Raw genomic sequence first — 23,565 nt, 5'->3', positions numbered from 1 at the left:
AGGGAAAGAACCAAATAAGACCAGCAGAGGGAAACGAATAGCATGGGAAGCACAGGGACAAGACAAGATAATAAATGACAAACATGACAAAAACAACATGTAGGCCTGTCGTAGTGTGTTAACTATTGTCAAAACAACATGTAGGCCTGTCGTAGTGTGTTAACTATTGTCAAAACAACATGTAGGCCTGTCGTAGTGTGTTAACTATTGTAAAAACAACATGCAGGCCTGTCGTAGTGTGTTAACTATTGTAAAAACAACATGTAGGCCTGTCATAGTGTGTTAACTGTTGTAAAAAAATAACATGCAGGCCTGTCATAGTGTGTTAACTGTTGTAAAAAAATAACATGCAGGCCTGTCATAGTGTGTTAACTGTTGTAAAATAACATGTAGGCCTGTCATAGTGTGTTAACTGTTGTAAAAAATAACATGCAGGCCTGTCATAGTGTGTTAACTGTTGTAAAAAATAACATGCAGGCCTGTCATAGTGTGTTAACTGTTGTAAAAAATAACATGTAGGCCTGTCATAGTGTGTTAACTATTGTAAAAACAACATGTAGGCCTGTCGTAGTGTGTTAACTATTGTAAAAACAACATGCAGGCCTGTCGTAGTGTGTTAACTATTGTAAAAACAACATGCAGGCCTGTCGTAGCGTGTTAACTGTTGTAAAAAATGACATGCATGTAACGTCGTTCGTCTGTTGAATGAAGAGAGTCAGACCGAAATGCAGCGTGTAGGTTACTCATGACTTTAATGAAAATAATCGCTGTACATGAAATAACTGTATACGAAAACAGCAAACGAAACGTGAAACCTATTACAGCCTATCTGGTGACTACAACACAGAGACAGGAACAAACACACACAAATTACAACGCGAAAGTCAGGCTGTCTAAATACGGTTCTCAATCAGAGACAACGACAAGCACCTGACTCTGATTGAGAATCGCCCCAGGCAGCCAAGCCTAACTAGACACACCCCTAATCAGCCGCAATCCCAAATAATACAAACCCCAATATGAATACAACATATAAACCCATGTCACACCCTGGCCTACCCAAACATATAACAAAAACACAAAATATAATGACCAAGGCGTGACAATGCAGGCCTGTCGTAGTGTGTTAACTGTTGTAAAAAATAACATGTAGGCATGTCGTAGTGTGTTAACTGTTGTAAAAAATAACATGCATGTCACGATGTTCGTAATAATGAATGTCGGACCAAGGTGCAGCGTACGTTGAATTCCACATAATTTATTAAAGAAGTGAAACTTTAGCAAAGACAAAACAATAAACAATAAACTAACAAACAACGAACCGTGACTACAACACTAACTCAAAACATAAACAATATCCCATAACCTACAGGTGGAAAAAATGTTACTTAAGTATGATCCCCAACGACAACGATAACCAGCTGCCTCTAATTGGGAATCATACAAATCACCAACATAGAAAATAAACCTAGAACCCCACATAGAAAATATTAACCAGAACAACTCCCCAGTCACACCCTGTCCTAATCTACCATAGAAAATAAAAGCTTTCTATGGTCAGGACGTGACAATGCAGGCCTGTCGTAGTGTGTTAACTGTTGTAAAAACAACATACACGCCTTTCAAAGTGTGTTAACTGTTGTAAAAACAACATGTAGGCCTGTCGTAGTGTGTTAACTGTTGTAAAAACAACATGTAGGCCTGTCGTAGTGTGTTAACTATTGTCAAAACAACATGTAGGCCTGTCGTAGTGTGTTAACTATTGTAAAAACAACATGCAGGCCTGTCGTAGTGTGTTAACTATTGTAAAAACAACATGCAGGCCTGTCGTAGTGTGTTAACTATTGTAAAAACAACATGCAGGCCTGTCGTAGTGTGTTAACTATTGTAAAAACTGCCAGCTGGATCTCGTCTGAGTGGTTGGCTTCTGAGCCCCCTGAAGGATATCTGGTAAAGACAAGATGGATGCTTCTCCATTCAGCATCACCACCAGACATCAGGAACACACTTCAGGTATTTACATTCGTATCTGGAATCCTACTTGATGTGGTTCTATAAGGCAAAGACATGGACACGTGTTAACAGAATGAGTGAAGTAGTAGAATACATATACGCATGAACGAATAGCAATAGAATTACACTATTACAACACAGCTATAAACAAGGCAATAAACATAGCAGCATAAACATGACCCTAAACTATAAACATCTTGCTGGTGGCGTGTCTTTACTATAGATTAAATGATATATGACATGCTTTCCTGCTTTTGTCAATAGTTGCTTGGTTCTCTCCACCTGTCCCTTCATGTCAGCCATGTCTTGCACACGTGCTTCAGCTGTACACTGTGGTATTGGACCGATGCCAATCTTTGATGGAGATACATAAGGGTTAAAGTGGAGAGAACCGTTATAAAACCTGTGTTCGATTGGTTGATTTTGGAGAGCGTTGTTCGCAATTTTGGCAGTTTTTTCGCTAAGGGCATAATTAGGGTTGGTTTTGCTGCTGAGGCCTGAGATCAATCCTTTTATGGGTGGAGGTTCACTAATTAGCAGAGGAGTGGTGACCACCCCCTCTGAACAGAGATCAATCCTTTTATGGGTGGAGGTTCACTAATTAGCAGGGGAGTGGTGACCACCCCCTCTGAACAGAGATCAATCCTTTTATGGGTGGAGGTTCACTAATTAGCAGGGGAGTGGTGACCACCCCCTCTGAACAGAGATCAATCCTTTTATGGGTGGAGGTTCACTAATTAGCAGAGGAGTGGGGACCACCCCCTCTGAACAGAGATCAATCCTTTTATGGGTGGAGGTTCACTAATTAGCAGGGGAGTGGTGACCACCCCCTCTGAACAGAGATCAATCCTTTTATGGGTGGAGGTTCACTAATTAGCAGGGGAGTGGTGACCACCCCCTCTGAACAGAGATCAATCTTTTTATGGGTGGAAGTTCACTAATTAGCAGAGGAGTGGTGACCACCCCCTCTGAAAGCTTGCACATTATTTGAAAAATTTAGAGGAAAAATGTCCCTATTTGTTTTTTAAAGTTTGGGTTTGGAATTCTTTTGAAGCTGCAAAGATAGATTTTATATTTTATTTATAGATGTTAACGATCCATCAGTACTGTAGCATTAATGTGGGAGTTGGACATGTATGAATTTGCAAAAGAAGATTTGATTAATTAATCAGTGATAATGATTAATCATACCTGGATAGGCTATCTGGGAATTCAACTTTATTTAACCTGAGAAGTTGGTTTATCTAGGTTAATATGGGAAGTTTAAGTGTCTCATTTGATTGGAAGAACCTTAAGGTATGTTCGACAATTTAACTTATTAAATTGAATGAGACGATGATATCCAATCAATGGAGATTGTCTGGATTATCAAAAGTGTAAATAGTAGTTCAAATGTTAGGATACATTCACCACGAGGTTCACTTCTCCCTAAGGCCGAAGCCACATGGGATTCCTGCTGAAGACGGAACTCCCTTCAGTACTGGGTAGTTTGTACTGAGCTTTGTACAAGCAAATGTTTATTCTTCACCAGAGGTCACTGATAGCACACACTGAAATCAAACGGAAGTACAAAGGTGGGACTTCCGTCACGCAAGGCTGAGGAATTTCAACGCAACACAGGAAAACAAAATGTCTGCTTTCCCTTTGTTAGCTTTAGCATCTAGTGCTTAGCTAATCCTATTTGTACCAGTCACACTTCCAAGCACACAATAGGGTTCCCTTCAGCCAGGGAACTGTTTTATGCAATGTTTTGCCGGAAAGCGCGGTAAACAAAGACATACACCGTTGGTCTACTCATGATACTGAGAATGTGAGGGACAGAGAGATAATTATCGCTGGTCAAGCTAATATCTTCTCAAGTTTCAGTCAGCTGCACCTGTGTCCTAGCTCGAAATTAATAATGACCGAGTCTACCTGGTTCTGAAACACGGGAGGCAGATATACCACTATGTTTGGCCAAACACTCTATTTCTCAAATGTATATAAGTAGCTGGATCGTGTCCTAGTACTAGAAATGTATAGCTAACTCTACCCACTGGCTACGTCAGAGAACAACACGGAGGCAGCCTCCAAAACAGACACACACACAGCTCACCAGTCTACAACTCCAATAATGTGTCTAATAAACTGGGTGTATTGTGTAATCTGATTTTCAATTGTATATAGGCTGAATCAAAATGAAAGCGTCATCCTATTTTAGATTCCTCACACGGTGTCACGCCCTGGTCGAAGTATAGTATGTTTGTCTTCATTTATTTGGTCAGGCCAGGGTGTGACATGGGTTTTTGTGGTGCGTTTTTGTCTTGGGGTTTTGTGGGGTGTCTAGCATAGTTTATGGATTCCCGAGGCGGTTCTCAATCAGAGTAAGGTGATTATCGTTGTCTCTGATTGGGAACCATATTTAGGCAGCCATATTCTTTGAGTTTTTCGTGGGTGATTGTTCCTGTCTCTGTGTTCGTTGTCACCAGATAGGCTGTATAGGTTTTCACGTTCCGTTTGTTGTTTTTGTATTGTTCGTGTTTTTTTTGTCTATTAAAGATGTATCGAACTAACCACGCTGCAGTTTGGTCCGACTCTCTTTCGACGGAAGAAAACCGTAACACACGCTGTGTCATGTTGTGTCTTTACTATGGATTAAATTATATATGACATGCTCTTTTATCAAATCAATTCTCTGTTATTAATATTATCTGATTAAACTAATCATGTAAATGTAATTAACTAGGAAGTTGGAGCACCACGGAAGAACGTTTATAGAGCTGTTGTCTTCCGAATAGACTCTTAAAGACCTGGTCATCTTTTAAATCAATAGCAGTCAATTATTAATTGGCACCTTATTCAGTCTCATCTGAAGGTCGTAAAATTATTGGTTATCTTCATAAACCCTGGCTAACAAGATTATTCAGCAATACAAAATTTGATTTAATTATTTATTTACTAAATACCTAGATAATCACACAGAATTACATGTAGACAGGATGGATCATACATTGATTACTAATTATTTCATAAAAGAAAACGTCCCTAGCGGACAAATCCAAAATGACGGCTGGTTACACAAAGAAAGGGGGTTGGGGTTGAAAGAAAGAGCGGGAAGATTGAGGAACAAAATGATTGGATCCCTATTGGACCTTATAAAGCTATGCTATCGTAAATACAGAGTCTTATGCATTCTAAATAACTGCCCATTCGGAAAAGGAAAATGCAAGAAATATATTAATTCTGAGCTGTGCTTCGATAGATTGGTCAAGGATGGAAGGCTGGGTTTCCTAGCAGATATCTCCCTTGTAAATGAAGAATATTTCTGGGCAGATACGTTGTAGTCCATGCATCGTGTGATAGAACGGATACATTGTAGTACCCTGTCGTTCTGAAGTGATTTTCCATCCTTTCCTAGGCCACGCCCATTTACAGCTGCTTCTGATAACTCAACATCTAGGATGTATCACTTCCTTAGTGAAAAAGAATTCAAAGTTCATACCAAGTTGCCATACTAAACTCATGCTATATACTGGCTGGTGTAGTCAAAATTCTTCCTTCCAGCGTGGCGATCATCACTTCCACGTTGAAATTAGCCCTTTTAAACATATGGACATCGGTCCTCACGTAATCCGGAACACAATGTTAATTTTGTTAGGTTGTAGTCTTTCAACCATTAGTAACCACAGCTCACGCTGGGGTTGGCTTCGTCCGCCGTGAATTGGGTCACGGGGGGCTCTTATAGAAATGTAGAAAAGGGGATGGTTCATAATTTCCAACCAATGCCTATTCACAAGGGCGTGGCCACTGAGTGAGCATATTTTGCTTATGAAAACAATTCTCTTATTTAAAAAAACTAAAGTTACACTTAATCTTTTCACCAATAGTTTCCTATTTAAATATTTAAATTGCACAACAATTCCACGTGAATCTGATAACTAGAATGTGTAGACTTTCCAAATAACAGTATGTCGTCCTATCATTAGATATAATGTCTCAGACGACAACTAATCGGACATCATAATCTTTAAGTACCAACAGACACTTTCAACTGGTTGGATTACCGAAATATTGTTCCATTCCCAACCTTTTGATGTTACCATACTCTCTCTATGTTAATTAACAACGGGCTTTCCAAGAGTCCATTCTGTAGAGTAGAGAGAGAAAAGGGGGAAAGGTATTTATGGGGGTCATAAACCTCCCCAACAGGGCCACGTCATGACACTGGAGAGAGAGAAACCAATTATTGAGATTCACAAGAGGAAGATTTATGGCACCCTCTCTCTCAGGTGATGTATTTCATTATATTATGGCACCCTCTCTCTCAGGTGATGTATTTCATTATATTATGGCACCCTCTCTCTCAGGTGATGTATTTCATTATATTATGGCACCCTCTCTCTCAGGTGATGTATTTCATTATATTATGGCACCCTCTCTCTCAGGTGATGTATTTCATTATATTATGGCACCCTCTCTCAGGTGATGTATTTCATTATATTATGGCACCCTCTCTCAGGTGATGTATTTCATTATATTATGGCACCCTCTCTCTCAGGTGATGTATTTCATTATATTATGGCACCCTCTCTCTCAGGTGATGTATTTCATTATATTATGGCACCCTCTCTCTCAGGTGATGTATTTCATTATATTATGGCACCCTCTCTCTCAGGCAGTGGTGACCCGTCATTTTGAGCCTCACATTTTTTGGGGGCATAAATACATGTCACATATCAGTGCAAACAACGTCAACATATATATAATTGAGTTGATAATGCCACATACATACAGTACATGGTCTCTTTTTTGTTTTCTTGAGTAAGGCAGCTACAAAATGCAGGTTAAATGAAGTCAAATCACATTATATCTACAGTAGCTTTGATTGGACTGATCATGTTAACATCACACTTTCAAAATCTTAGCTAGTAGCCATCATCATGAATCAAGTCAACAATCTACTGGCAAATCATTTTTAATCCTTGTCATATGAAGAGAAATAATGAAGAGAAAGTATAGATTAGACGTATCGGTGCTGAGCAGCCATTGGACATAAACATTACACAACAAGTTGGAAATTGAATTTTCAACAATGAGTGGTTTGGAAGGAATCAGTGGCTAACTGCAAGCATTGCATAGCAATCATTAGCCTAACATTCAGTGGAGTGGCTGTGTGGTCCCAAGTCTAATATTAAGGGTTCTTTTCCTAGTTTAAAATTATAAACATTCAACATTGGCCATGTAAGGGGCCTAATGGGTTGCGCAGTGGTCTAAGGCACTGCATCACAGTGCTAGCTGTGCCGCCAGAGACTCTCGGTTTAAGCCCAGGCTCCTAGAGTTGTTAGGAAGGGTTTGGCTGGTATGGATATCCTTGTCTCATTGCACACTAGTGACTCCTGTGGGGGCCGGGCACAGCGCACGCTTGGCCAGGTCGCCAGGTGCACAGTGTCTCCCCCAACACATTGGTAAGGCAAGCTTTTGGGTTGGATGCGCGCTGTGTTAAGAAGCTTGGTTGGGTTGTGTTTTGCAGGACGCATGGCTTTTGAGCTTCGTCTCTCCCGAGCCTATAGTTGTAGCGATGAGACAAGATAGTAACTACTAACAATTGGATACCATGAAATTGGGGAGAAAAAGGGGGTAAAAAAAATTGCTGCGTTTAGCAGTGGTATAGTGCAATTAATGTATTGTTCTGTGTAGTGGCTCTGCTGTCATGTATTCCACAATGTTTTATTTCCCCCTCCAAGATTTCCATGATAAAATCGCCACTGCTCTCATGTAATGGATTTGATTCTATTATGGCACCCTCTCTCTCAGGTGAATCCATCTCTTGCAGATGGCCCCCCCCAAAAAAAAAACAATGCTTATTTCCAAGATCTGTGTGCATGGGCCTTGAAAAATGTGCATTATGAATTTTGGGGGGGCAAGAGTTGTATTCAAGTGAACATACATCTCAACACAAGTAGCCTTAGACTGGAGGATGAAGGGAGCCTGTATACAGAAACCTGGGATGCTCCTACTTCTGTTTTTTTTTTAAATAACTAGGCAAGTCAATTGTGCGCCACCCTACGGGACTCCCAATCACAGCCGGTTGTGATTGAGCATGGAATCGAAACAGGGTCTGTAGTGACGCCTCTCAACACCGAGGCGCAGTGCATTAGACCGCTGCGCCACTCGGGAGCCCAACGCTATGTATGTCATGTGGCTTTGGGTTCATTAAAATGCAACGTATATCTGCGACACGAAGACAGCGGATTGCCTTACTCGATCTCCGTCTCTCCTCTTGAAACAAAACGCTCGAAATACTGATTTGTAGAATGCAGACTTCAGCACCTTGGAGAGTTCCAAGAGCCTCGCGCCTTCGAGCGTTTGACTTCACGAGTCCTTCGCAATTATACAGGGCGATTCAAAAAGACACACACAGTAGCCTATAGTGCGCAATAATGGCAAAATAGACACCAACATTTGTTTTTTGTTTATGTATAATTTGTACATTAAAGATCCAGTAATGAACAGTAGATGGCAAAGCGTGTTGGATGTGAAAACAGACACATAGTGGCTTGATAACACACATATTCAAATTGTCGGAACTTAAAAAAACGTAGGCCGTGTGTATGTGTCTGTGTGTGTGTGAGGGAGGGAGAACGAGAGAGAGACTGAACGGAGCGAAAAGAGAGAGAGCGATTCAGGGTTGTCATTGAGAATAGAATTTGACGGGGCACATAGCCTGTAGATGGCAGGAGTGGCCTTCTACACTGCTACTTAGTCCTGGAAATAACTCAACTTTAGAGTTGAAAATGGAATTTGAATCCGGGCAGATGCAATGTATCTTCTGATTCAAATGCGGTAGAATTATGCAGCTGGTTTACATCGGAATGGTGTCACCAGTATTTGAGAGAATGGCTTATGCCAGGGTAATTTCACGAAATTACGATTAAATAACTGCAATTAGTTACATAGGTTACATCGATTCTTCCATTACAATTCAACAACGAATGCCACCATTGCAATGGAAAGGAGATATTTTCTTGAATCATCATTCCTTTACCAAACAGAACTCACTTATTATTAAGTTCGGTGTCATTTTCGCATGAAAAGTGTTGTCAAAAAGTACGTCTACATGGCAACAACAACTATACATTCGATTTAGGATTTTGTGAAAGAAAATAAAAATTATTGGTTAAAGATTAGCCTATCATAGCCTAGACTCGGCACTGAGAAGATTTGATATATGTATTTACACTGAACACAAATATAAAGGTAACATGCAACCATTTTAAAGATTTTTCTGCATTACAGTCCTTCTGTAGCTCAGTTGGTAGAGCATGGCGCTTGTAACGCCAGGGTAGTGGGTTCGATTCCCGGGATCACCCATACGTGGAATGTATGCACACATGACTGTAAGTCGCTTTGGATAAAAGCGTCTGCTAAATGGCATATATTATTATTATTATTATTATTATATAAGGAAATCAGTCAATTTAAATAAATTCATATGGCCCTAATCTATGGATTTCACAGGGCCACTGCAATAGGTGGGCCTGGGAGGACATAGGCCCACCCACTTGGGAGCCAGGCCAGGCCAAGCCAATCAGAATGAGTTTTCCTCTACAAAAGGGCGTTATTACAGACAGAAATACTCCACAGCATCTTTTCTTGTTCCCAGCACAAGGTGCACCTGTGTAATGATCATGCTGTTTAATCAGTTTCTTGATATGCCACATGTCAGGTGTATGGATTATATTGACAAAGGAGAAATGCTCACTAACAGGGACATAAACAAAGTTGCGCACAACATTTGAGATAAATAATGTTTTTGCGCAGTATGGAGAATGTCAGGGATCTTTTATTTCTGCTCGTGAAACATGGGACCAGCATTTTACATGTTGCGTTTCTATTTTCGTTTCCGTGGGAATGCACTTGACTATTGTGGTTAATGATTGTTTTTATTTGATGGCTATGTCACTGTCTCTGCTCATGTGGTGAGATATTTTGACAGAAAACACTAGATATAAAAAAAACTTCAGTTTAAACAACCTACCAGCTCGCAAGGAATCGAGCTGAGAGTTTTGCCCCTGTTGGTGAGATGGTTGAGTCCTCGTCAAGGTTGCTGTGGCATCCCAGCAACGCCGTTCACTTCGATCTGTGACCGCGCACCAGCCACCACGGAAGACACACTGCTACCGGCTCAGAAACGGAGGAGATTGAGAAGAGAATAACATGATAACAGATGACATAGAGGGATATCGAATCAGGTCGATGGACTTCTTAAAGCTTTTCAAGAGAGGATGTATTAGATGCGGTCCAGAGGACTTTTTCCAAGCTAAAAAAATGAGGATTAAAACTGGAGTTATATTTTGGAATCTCGTATTTTTTACGATGGTCACGTGTGCGCGAGGTAAGGAACAATCCTTTGATGTCTTATGCAGTAATTATGTCTTAATACTTTAAAAACATTTTTTTCTGGAGGGTGGTGTCTTCTTGTACGGGAAGATTCGGCTGTGCAGTAAAAAGGCATAAAAATAGGCTAGAGCTAAGGGGACGCATTTACTTGCCAGGCTTCCCGTTCAATGCAGGCATTGAGCGAGAGCTCAATAAATATTCTTGCCGTATGCTCAAGCGAATACGTGAGTTGCCTATGCCTATTAACCGGTGTATTGTTTAGGGGAGATTACGCATATGCATCTATATGCATCTTTTCTCGGTTACCGTAGAACCATTTCAAACTCGTCATCCACCTATTTTATTAAAAATAGGATTTCTGTAAATCGTTATACTGAAACTATATTTGTTTTAAAAAATGAGAATGGTAAATGATGGAAGGTGCAAGCGCCTCTGTTTAAAAAAACGTGTGTTAGGCGCGTTAGTTACAATGTTGGAGACAGAGAAGGTTAGACATATTCCTCATCTATCTGATTACCTCGGGTTTGAGGGAGAGAATATATATAGCCCAAAGGGACATCTAGGGATGGAAATTGGCATCTATTTAATCTACAATACTATTCCTCATCCACAAAGGTTACATCATTGTGGGCGAGTGTTACGCCTACAACACCAAACAAAACGACGTCTTGATTTAAAACCTCACAACACCCTTTTTGATAGACCTTTACCGAAACGGATAGACAAGCCTTCCCTCAGCCAATAGACTGTAGGTTTTGGTGGGCTGGGATTTAACTGTTGCGCGTTCCACATTGACAAACACTGGTTGAATCAACGTTGTTTTCACGTCATTTCAAAGAAATTAGGTGGAACCAACGTGGAATGGAAGTTAAATTGACGTCTGTGCCCAGTGGGTCGGCACCAAACACAGCACGCAGATACATCATTAATTGGCAAACCATTGGATTGATTATTTGAAGCCCATTGTAATCTTCAGGGTTTCTTATAGTACAATGTTGAAAACGGTTTTAGGGCTCTATTATTTGGGAAGGTTTTATGTCTCGAATGAAGCTGAGGCAATACATTGCACCTGAGACAATATATTGATGAATCAAGATCTTAGAAGTGATTTGGACAATACTGTGTTTGCTGCATGTGTTGGTATAAGCAGTATTGGTTACAGTGATTTAGAGGGGACCCTGAACATGATACTTAGGGGGGTAGCCCCATTTTTTTAGATTTAGCCAATTTGGACATTGCAGCCGGCCAATCTAGCAGAAACCACAAAAGTGTCTCAATGGCAAAATGTGTATATTGCATCAAAATCTAGCCTTAATGGGGCCCTATGCAATATTTGGTTGCAACTCTACACATTTTGCCATTGGGTGGAGAGACATTTTTGCAGATATAAATCATATTTCCTGAAATCCAAGCAGGTTGATACTTATTATTATGAATCTTGCCTTGTAGGCAGAACTGAGCGGTTTCTGCCAGCTGCAAAGTCCAAATTGGCTAAATCTTAATAATTTATGAACACCAAAAATATATTTTTTGTCTAAATTTAAGGTCAGAGTTAGGCATTAGGATTGGCAGTGTGGTTAAGGTTTAAAATGATATTTTATTACTTTGTAGCTGTGCCAGTTAGTGACCAGTCTGCAGAGCTACCTTTAGGGCAAGATTCATGACAAGAAATGCCAGCGTGAAATTCTACACATTTTGCCATTAATTATGCCATTGATATTTAAGTGAGAGTGGCTAATAAAATCAGTGGGGGCCCCCTGGAGGTCTGGGCCCCTGGGCACGTAACCGTCATGCCTTGTCAGTAACTCAGTATTCTACTATTCTCAAAAGCATGTTGAGACACCGACTGAGTTAAAAATAAAAGAATACTAATACTTGGGGTGAAGGGCCGCCTGGAGCCGGCCCTGGGGTAGCCTACATCTGCTGTCGACCTCTGCATGTCAACATTACCTGACGCAATTCAATTTGCATAGCCTATACCACTTTCTTGATCTAATGCTATTGACACCTGATGCCCATCCCTCGTAGGCACACAACGGCAGTCATATAGGCTGTATGGTCGTCTCGTCATCATCTCTTTTCAGATCAGTAAGACATTTTCTCTGTTGATACCCACTCAGTGGACTTTGCTTGATGTCTGATTAATATGCTACTGCGCACTTTGCACCCTGGTCACCCCAAGGCCTCTGTAAACAGCATTCATTATGACAGTTCAGAAAAGAAATGAACTGCCAGTCCCTAACACATCTCCAGAGGACAACGCCGTTACCCTAACACATCTCCAGAGGACAACGCCGTTACCCTGACACATCTCCAGAGGACAACATCGTTACCCTAACACATCTCCAGAGGACAACGCCGTTACCCTAACACATCTCCAGAGGACAACGCCGTTACCCTAACACATCTCCAGAGGACAACATCGTTACCCTAACACATCTCCAGAGGACAACATCGTTACCCTAACACATCTCCAGAGGACAACATTGTTACCCTAACACATCTCCAGAGGACAACATCGTTACCCTGACACATCTCCAGAGGACAACGCCGTTACCCTGACACATCTTCAGAGGACAACATCGTTACCCTGACACATCTCAGAGGACAACGCCGTTACCCTGACACATCTCAGAGGACAACATCGTTACCCTGACACATCTCCAGAGGACAACGCCGTTACCCTAACACATCTCCAGAGGACAACGCCGTTACCCTACTGACACATCTCCAGAGGACAACGCCGTTACCCTGACACATCTTCAGAGGACAACGCCGTTACCCTGACACATCTCCAGAGGACAACGCCGTTACCCTGACACATCTCCAGAGGACAACGCCGTTACCCTGACACATCTCCAGAGGACAACGCCGTTACCCTAACACATCTCCAGAGGACAACGCCGTTACCCTAACACATCTCCAGAGGACAACGCCGTTACCCTAACACATCTCCAGAGGACAACATCGTTACCCTGACACATTTACATTTACATTTAGGTCACCCTAACACATCTCCAGAGGACAACATCGTTACCTAACACATCTCCAGAGGACAACATCGTTACCCTAACACATCTCCAGAGGACAACATCGTTACCCTAACACATCTCCAGAGGACAACATCGTTACCCTAACACATCTCCAGAGGACAACATCGTTACCCTAACACATCTCCAGAGGACAACATCGTTACCCTAACACATCTCCAGAGGACAACATCGTTACCTAACACATCTCCAGAGGACAACATCGTTACCCTGACACATCTCCAGAGGACAACATCGTTACCCTGACACATCTCCAGAGGACAACATCGTTACCCTAACACATCTCCAGAGGACAACATCGTTACCCTAACACATCTCCAGAGGACAACATCTTTCCATCACATCTCCAGAGGACAACGCCGGTGGCAGTGTGAGGAGATCCCTGACACATCTCCAGAGGACACGCCGTCTCCCTATCAACATCTCCAGAGGACAACGCCATTGAATAATTATCAGAGGAAAAATGTACCCTGACACATCTCCAGAGGACAACATCGTTACCCTGACACATCTCCAGAGGACAAATCGTTACCCTGACACATCTCCAGAGGACAACGCCGTTACCCTGACACATCTCCAGAGGACAACGCCGTTACCCTGACACTTCTCCAGAGGACAACGCCGTTACCCTGACACTTCTCCAGAGGAGAACACCTGTTTACCCTGAGGTGCTGGCTCCAGAGGACAACACCTGTTTACCCTGAGGTGCTGGCTCCAGAGGAGAACACCTGTTTACCCTGACACTTCTCCAGAGGACAACCTGTTTATTGACACTTCTCCAGAGGACAACACCTGTTTATTGACACTTCTCCAGAGGACAACACCTGTTTACCCTGAGGTGCTTCTCCAGAGGACAACACCTGTTTATAACAGGTCTCCAGAGGACAAACACCTGACACATTTACATTTACATTTAAGTCATTTAGAACACCTGTTTATCCAGACACATCTCCAGAGGACAACATCTGTTTATAACACATGCTGGCCAGAGGACAACGCTGTTTATAACACATCTGGCCAGAGGACAACACACCTGACACATTTACATTTACATTTAAGTCATTTAGCAGACGCTCTTATCCAGACACTCTCCAGAGGACAACACCTGTTACCCTAACACATCTGGCCAGAGGAGAACACCTGTTTATGACACATCTCCAGAGGACAACATCTGTTTATAACACATCTCCAGAGGAGAACACCTGTTTATAACACATCTGGCCAGAGGAGAACATGAAACGTTACCCTGACACATCTCCAGAGGACAGATGCTTACCCTAACAATCTCCAGAGGACAACGCCGTTCAACAGACTAACACATCTTCATCAGAGGACAACGGGTTTACCCTAACACATGTCAGAGGACAACACTGAGCTATTCACCTCTCCAGAGGAGAACATTGTTACACTGACACATCTCCAGAGGAGAACATGGTTACCCTAACACATCTCCAGAGGACAACATGGCCCTAACACATCTCCAGAGGAGAACATCGTTACCCTGATACATCTCCAGAGGACAACATCGTTACCGCTAGACAGTGAGGATATTTGGTGAAAAACGTAAGTTTAGGCAACTCTTTCCATCCTTGGTGCTATGGCTGGACAATAAAGTGATGCACGGTGGCAGTGTGAGGAGATCTGGACGATAATGAATGCTTTCCAACAGCACACCCCTGCCCTCTCCCTATCAACACTGGATGATTTTGAAACTCGCATTGAATAATTATCAAGGAAAAATGTATTGTGTTGGTTCAGTTCCTATGAAGACAGTCAGAGGTAATTTGTGTGTTTATTTCTTTGTCCAAACCAAATCCCTTGTGTCTGACTGCTCTGCCATGCAAAAAAAAAAATTTGAGGTGAAGAAAAAGCACACCTGTTAGGCAGGTGCTGGCTAGTCCCCAGTAGAACACCTGTTTAGGAGAGGTGCTGGCAGTGGAGTAGAACACCTGTTTGGAGAGGTGCTGGCTAGTGGAGTAGAACACCTGTTTGTGGAGAGGTGCTGGCTGGCGGAGTAGAACACCTGTTTAGGAGAGGTGCTGGCTGGCGTGGAGTAGAACACCTGTTTAGGAGAGGTGCTGGCTAGCGTCTGAGTAGAACACCTGTTTATTAGAGGTGCTGGCTAGCGGAGTAGAACACCTGTTTATTAGAGGTGCTGGCTAGCGGATTGTAAACACCTGTTTATTAGAGGTGCTGGCTAGTGGAGTAGAACACCTGTTTATTAGAGGTGCTGGCTACAGTGAGAACACCTGTTTATTAGAGGTGCTGGCTAGCGGAGTAGAACACCTGTTTATTAGAGGTGCTGGAAGTGGAGTAGTACACCTGTTTATTAGAGGTGCTGGCTTCACAGTAGAACACCTGTTTATTAGAGGTGCTGGCTAGTGGAGTAAAACACCTGTTTATTAGAGGTGCTGGCTAGTGAGTAGAACACCTGTTTATTAGAGGTGCTGGCTAGTGAGTAGAACACTTGAAACAGAAAAGGAGACCCTCACACTCTAGGAGCTCAGATGCTATAATGTAATAACCTGATAACCAACGTTTCAACAGACAAACTGTCTTCATCAAGGTATAAGGGTTTACCTTTGAATTTATGTCATTATATCACTACTGAGCTATTCACCCAGCCGTGCCCAGCCAGAACCCATTGTCCCACAGTGTTATTATCTGTGTCTATTAGCATGGTTGGACTCACACAGGCTGGCTAATAGACAAGACATGGCCATATTCAATATTTAGTATATTATGAGGTCACCAGGTGGAACCTAGAAGGATTGATTAATAAAACAGAGCAGGATTATGCCTGTGATTAGTACTTCACACACACCAGACACACAAATCACACACACACACAAACACACACACTCACTCACTCACCTACTCATCACTCACTCACTCACTCAAATCACTTCATATCACTCATGTTTCACAATCACTGTCATCACTCACCACTCACTCACCACTCACTAGGTTTCACTCATCACTCACTCACTCACTCACCCTGTCCATGTAATCCTCACTCGTTATGATTTCACTCACTCACTGTTCCCACTCACTCACTCACTCACTCACTCACTCACTTTGTCACTCACTCACTCACCACTCACTGATTGACTCAGACTGCACTAACCTGGTGTCCATTTGGGAGGGCATTACTTTGCACTAGTCACTCATGAATCATCGTTGATCACTCTCTTTATTTCTTTGTAAAACATCCCATTGTGCTGACTGCTCTCCCTGCACATAAAAGAGCCCAGTTTGTTGTCATGGCGCAGGCAGGTGCAGAGTGCAGTGTTACATCCCCAGTCTGCATTCACTTAGATATCCCACAGTGTTGTGACATTGGAAAGGGGAAACGTGTGTGTGTGTACACGTTTTCGTGTGTGTGTGTGTACGTTTGTCCGTGTGTTTGTGTGTGTGTACGTTTGTCCGTGTGTGTGTGTTGTGTCCGTGTGTTTTGTGTGTATACGTTTGTCGTGTGTGTGTACGTTTGTCCGTGTGTGTGTACGTTTGTCCGTGTGTTTGTTGTGTGTACATTGTCTGTGTGTTTATACGTGTGTCTAGTGTGTCTGTGCGTGTGTGTGTGTGTCTGTTAGCCCCAACGTGTGTAGGTGGTTTAGGAGTGCACTAGGAGCGTATACCAGTATTTTAGCATGCCTGCAGAATAGCCTATTGTAAACATGGTGTATCAACTGATTAATGGATGGTACATTGCACAGTGAGCCTCAAGAGATGTTGCACAATCACAGTGAGGAAGATTGCTTCACAGTGAGGAAGATTGCTTCACAGTGAGGAAGATTGCTTCACAGTGAGGAAGATTGCTTCACAGTGTGGAAGATTGCTTCACAGTGTGGAAGATTGCTTCACAGTGTGGAAGATTGCTTCACAGTGTGGAAGATTGCTTCACAGTGTGGAAGATTGCTTCACAGTGAGGATTCTTTGCTTCACAGTGAGGACGATTGCTTAGACAGTGTGGACGATTGCTTTCACAGTGAGGAAGATTGCTTCCCAGTGTGGAGGATTGCTTCACAGTGTGGAAGATTGCTTCACAGTGTGGAAGATTGCTTCACAGTAATGACCATTTTCTTTTTAGCTGTTCATCTTGATATTATGGACAAAAATAAGTACCTAATGCTGTATCGTATTTCAAGGGACCAGATATATGGATTTCAAATCTTGTAGCAGGACACAAAACGCCACTTAATTATGAACTCACCTATTATTAAGTAATACTTTTGACAGGGAAGAGAGCCAAATCAATACTTTGTATATTACTGGATGTTTGCTACAATGGTATCTGTCTGTAGAATTAGAGCAGGACCTTTATTCATAAAGCCTCTCCAAGTAGGTTTACTGATCTAGGATCAGGTCTTACCATGTCCATGTAATCCTATTCTTTATGATTTAAAAAGGAATAGTGTTCCCAGGACAGGACTTTCTACATTCTGTAGAAGCTTTTGAATACAGGCCCTGATTGACCATGAAAAGAGACTGCAGATTACTAACCTGGTGTCCATTTGGGAGGGCATTACTTTGCACTTTAGTCAACATGAATCATCGTTGATCATTCGGTCAATGTCTCTTTGGGAAATCAGTCTTCTGCTTTTGACATTGTCCCCTTGAGGCAGTGATTTATACAGGTTGTCTAGTGGACGGATCTTTAGTTACAATGTAACCATCTCAACAAATGATTATCTGAAAACGCAAGGTTATTGTGGATTTTTTTATCAAGTCTGATTCTTTACATTCTCGATTCTATGGACTAGCTAGTGTATTTCTAGGATTCTTTATACAAGACTTTGAGTTCTCTAGGATTCTTTATACATTCTCTAGGATTCTTTATACATTCTCTAGGATTCTTTAGACATTCTCTAGGATTCTTTAGACATTCTCTAGGATTCTTTAGACATTCTCTAGGATTCTTTAGACATTCTCTAGGATTCTTTATACATTCTCTAGGATTCTTTATACATTCTCTAGGATTCTTTATACATTCTCTAGGATTCTTTATACATTCTCTAGGATTCTTTATACATTCTCTAGGATTCTTTATACATTCTCTAGGATTCTTTATACATTCTCTAGGATTCTTTATACATTCTCTAGGATTCTTTATACATTCTCTAGGATTCTTTATACATTCTCTAGGATTCTTTATACATTCTCTAGGATTCTTTATACATTCTCTAGGATTCTTTATACATTCTCTAGGATTCTTTATACATTCTCTAGGATTCTTTATACATTCTCTAGGATTCTTTATACATTCTCTAGGATTCTTTATACATTCTCTAGGATTCTTTATACATTCTCTAGGATTCTTTATACATTCTCTAGGATTCTTTATACATTCTCTAGGATTCTTTATACATTCTCTAGGATTCTTTATACATTCTCTAGGATTCTTTATACATTCTCTAGGATTCTTTATACATTCTCTAGGATTCTTTATACATTCTCTAGGATTCTTTATACATTCTCTAGGATTCTTTATACATTCTCTAGGATTCTTTATACATTCTCTAGGACTCTTTATACATTCTCTAGGACTCTTTGTACTTTCTCTAGGACTCTTTGTACTTTCTCCAGGACTCTTTATGGATTTCTCTAGAGTTCACCATCTCAGAGCTTTTGTATGATGAGTCATCTAATGACTAACCATACAGTGCAACCAGGATATTATGTAATGTGAGTGGACATCCACAGTGGAGTTATACCAGCAACACTGATCTGAAGGGACTACATGTGGTCAGTTTGGTAGATTGTAAGACACCAGTGAACTCTTTCTTTGTCGTGGGCTGACCTCACTCATACTGTAGGGAGGTGTTGTGTGGAGAGTTTGCCAGTTGATGTTGGAGACTGTTTGGTCATACCTCTCTAAACGACTCGGGCACAAACCTATAACACTGTCTCTCTGGTCTAGACGTCTGACTGTCTTCATGAGAATCTTGCCCAGGCTGGTGGAGGGCTTTTCCTCAACCCTACAGTTATTCAGAGCATATAATGAATTCACATTTCACATTGTTTTGTTCAATGAACATCTGCTGAAATTGTAGCTTCAAATCACATCTGCACTTTCCGTTCTCCCTTTTGGTCATGTAGGTCATTAAAGCTAATATGGGCACTGTGACTATGTTCATTATACATTTCATGTAAATGTATACTGACCATGTTAATTATACTGACCATGTTAATTATACTGACCATGTTAATTATACTGACCATGTTAATTATACGGACCATGTTAATTATACGGACCATGTTAATCATAGTGACCATGTTAATTATACGGACCATGTTAATCATAGTGACCATGTTAATTATACGGACCATGTTAATCATACTGACCATGTTAATTATCAGACTATAGACACATTAGGAACTTTCCTATTGTATTTACCCCTACAGTAAATGTCTTGTCTTTTTATTACAGTCAGTTGGTTTTCCAATTAGGGACCCATTAACTAACTGTGGTATCATCAAGTCCCTTCATGCTGTTTATGTTGTTGATAAATGACTTCCAGGATGATGTATGGAGGGTTGCTGTGGGTCTGTGTGCTTTCTAAAATGCCAGTCCTACTCAATTTACAGTCCGGTGCTTGTTCTTTGGCTCTGGTCCTCTGAACCACTGCCCTTGGTTCCTCCTTGTGACTTTCTTTCATAAAGAGGGTAATGCTCTTTATAGGTCCAGTAGCATCTGATGCCAGGGTACTTCAAGGAGAGAGCAATGGTCTGTGTGTGAGAGAGAGAGATGCTTCATCATCACCCATCAGAGCCTGCCAATGAACGCAGACAACCGAGAGGGCGGAAAGGGTACAGAGTTGACCTCTTGCCTGGGAGGGGGACATTTCCATCATGGGGTTTGGTCCTGACTTTGCCTCTGTAATTATTGGGAGAAAAACAAACGTTGAGTGCAGTTGTTGGGTGATGTATTTCCTCATTCATTGTCTTCACATGGAGCCTCTTGTTCTCTACCGCTGTGCCTGCTGTCAGCCTCATTTGAGCAGAAGCTCATGTCAAGGGTATCTGTGCACTCTCAAATCACACCTGTCTCACACGCGGGTGTTCGGAGGACCCAGTTACAGGCAGAGCTTGTTTCCCTTTTTGTCTTTGATATTTCTTTGTTTCTTTTATAAGGAAATATATATATAGCATGGAACCTGTCTGTAACACTAGCACTGAATAAAGGTGTAGCATAACAGCTCAAATCTCTACTCTCCTTCTCGGGCTCCACTCTCCTTTTCAATCTCTACTCTCCTTTTCAATCTCTACTCTCCTTTTCAATCTCTACTCTCCTTTTTAATCTCTACTCTCCTCTTCAATCTCTACTCTCCTCTTCAATCTCTACTCTCCTCTTCAATCTCTACTCTCCTCTTCAATCTCTACTCTCCTCTTCAATCTCTACTCTCCTCTTCAATCTCTACTCTCCTCTTCAATCTCTACTCTCCTCTTCAATCTCTACTCTCCTCTTCAATCTCTACTCTCCTCTTCAATCTCTACTCTCCTCTTCAATCTCTACTCTCCTCTTCAATCTCTACTCTCCTCTTCAATCTCTACTCTCCTCTTCAATCTCTACTCTCCTCTTCAATCTCTGCTCCCCTTGTAGATGTCTAGCAGGATACAGTCAATCTCTATGCTATCTGCCCCCGTGCATTGACTAATAAACTCATCTAATTTAATCTACTCTCCTTTCCATACGATTGTTACTGTTTCTGCTGATAAGTTTAAAAAATCTTAGGATCCCTACAAAGGCGCCTGTTTCTTCATGAGCCTCAGCTGGACTGTGCTCTTCAATGGCCTTTGACCTACGGTGTCTCCTCTTCAGTGAGCACAGCTGCCGGCTCCATGGTCATCTCTGAACCTCCGTTTTCAACCTCTGTGTCATTCTTTAGAATGCTAAATTACTTTCTCGACAGGGTTTTTTTGCTTGCTTTTGTACCAGTATAGAGGAAAGAGAGGGATGGAGTCTGATCTCCTTTTACTGTAATACACAGACTGGGAGGGTGGAAAAATTCTGGTAACATTCTAACTATGACTTCTGGTACTCCTGAGGATTTTGGGAGTAGAGCAGTAGAGGGCTGAACTCAGAAAGTGACAGTAATTGAGATGGGATTAGTAGTGGCTGCAATCAGGAAGTGACATGAGATGGAAGAAGTAAGTGAAATCAGGAAGTGACAGTAATTGAGATGGTAGTATTAGGGGCTGAAATCAGGAAGTGACAGTTTTGAGATAAGTTTAGGGGCTGAAATCAGGAAGTGACAGTAATTGAGATGGTAGTTTAGGGGGCTGAAATCAGGAAGTGACAGTCTGAGATGGAAGAAGTAGGGAGTGGCCTTTGACCAGTGTGAGATGGTAGTCTCCTAGGGGCTGAAATGAGCACAGCTGACAGTCCATTGAGATGGTAGTATTGGGGGCTGAAATCAGGAACCTCTGTGTCATTATTTGAGATGGTAATTAGGGGGCTGAAATCAGGAAGTGTTAATTGAGATGGTTTTGGGGCTGAAATCAGGAAGTGACAGTATTTGAGATGGGATGGGGCTGATATCAGGAAGTGACAGTAATTTAGATGGTAGTACTGGGGGGCTGATATCAGGAAGTGACAGTAATTTAGATGGTAGTATTAGGGGCTGATATCAGGAAGTGACAGTAATCTGAGATGGTAGATTAGGGGCTGATATCAGGAAGTGACAGTAATTTAGATGGTAGTATTAGGGGGCTGAAATCAGGAAGTGACAGTAATTGAGATGGTATTTAGGGGCTGAAATCAGGAAGTGACAGTAATTGAGATGGGTAGTAGGGGGCTGAAATCAGGAAGTGACAGTAATTGAGATGGTAGTATTAGGGGCTGATATCAGGAAGTGACAGTAATTTAGATGGTAGTATTAGGAGGCTGAAATCAGGAAGTGACAGTAATTGAGATGGAAGCAGTAGGGGAGTGAAATCAGGAAGTGACAGTATTTGAGATGGTAGTATTATGGGGGCTGAAATCAGGAAGTGACAGTATTTGAGATGGTAGTATTAGGGGCTGAAATCAGGAAGTGACAGTATTTGAGATGGTAGTATTAGGGGGCTGAAATCAGGAAGTGACAGTATTTGAGATGGTAGTATTAGGGGCTGAAATCAGGAAGTGACAGTAATTGAGATGGTAGTATTAGGGGGCTGAAATCAGGAAGTGACAGTATTTGAGATGGAAGATTAGGGGGCTGAAATCAGGAAGTGACAGTAATTGAGATGGTAGTATTAGGGGGCTGAAATCAGGAAGTGACAGTAATTGAGATGGAAGAAGTAGGGGAGTGAAATCAGGAAGTGACAGTAATTGAGATGGTAGTATTAGGGGGCTGAAATCAGGAAGTGACAGTAATTGAGATGGTAGTATTAGGGGGCTGAAATCAGGAAGTGACAGTAATTGAGATGGTAGTATTAGGGGGCTGAAATCAGGAAGTGACAGTAATTGAGATGGTAGTATTAGGGGCTGAAATCAGGAAGTGACAGTAATTGAGATGGTAGTATTGGGGGCTGAAATCAGGAAGTGACAGTAATTGAGATGGAAGCAGTATGGGGCTGAAATCAGGAAGTGACAGTATTTGAGATGGGAGCAGTATGGGGCTGAAATCAGGAAGTGACAGTATTTGAGATGGGAGTAGTATGGGGCTGAAATCAGGAAGTGACAGTATTTGAGATGGTAGTAGTATGGTGCTGAAATCAGGAAGTGACAGTATTTGAGATGGGAGCAGTATGGTGCTGAAATCAGGAAGTGACAGTATTTGAGATGGGAGCAGTATGGTGCTGAAATCAGGAAGCGACAGTATTTGGGATGGGAGCAGTATGGGGCTGAAATCAGGAAGTGACAGAAATTGAGAAGGAAGCAGTAGGGGGCTGAAATGTTAAATAAGGTCCTTGTTTCCCCTCCAGCAATCCACTGTGGCTCTGGGCCACATCGGTGACAACAATCAGCTTGACTCCAAAGGGTTTTGCGTACGGAGGAGGCGCCAATAAATGTCAAATCAGCAGGGGATTGGAGGGAGATGGCTGCTTTAGATAAGGTAATAGTCACAGCAGTGGATTGGAGAGTAAACACTCCAATGGACTATGTTAATTCCCCTTAGTGAATGCCAATGTTGTGCTA

At 41.8% G+C, this 23,565-nt stretch overlaps 1 protein-coding gene across 1 annotated transcript in view; it reads left to right on the top strand.

Moving 5' to 3' along the window:
* The first annotated feature begins 10,145 nt into the window (after positions 1-10,145).
* LOC124012727 (CUB and sushi domain-containing protein 3-like) overlaps positions 10,146-23,565 on the top strand; it is an 849,083-nt gene continuing 835,663 nt past the window's right edge. Inside the window, exon 1 of the mRNA XM_046326635.1 lies at positions 10,146-10,387. Within this exon, the coding sequence (XP_046182591.1) occupies positions 10,210-10,387 (178 nt within the window). The 5' untranslated portion in view covers positions 10,146-10,209. The remainder of the gene's footprint in view (positions 10,388-23,565) is intronic.

Source organism: Oncorhynchus gorbuscha, linkage group LG24, assembly GCF_021184085.1.
Source record: "Oncorhynchus gorbuscha isolate QuinsamMale2020 ecotype Even-year linkage group LG24, OgorEven_v1.0, whole genome shotgun sequence".
In the NCBI taxonomy this organism is placed as follows: Eukaryota; Metazoa; Chordata; class Actinopteri; order Salmoniformes; family Salmonidae; genus Oncorhynchus; species Oncorhynchus gorbuscha.
This window is presented reverse-complemented; position numbering and strand designations above follow the sequence as displayed.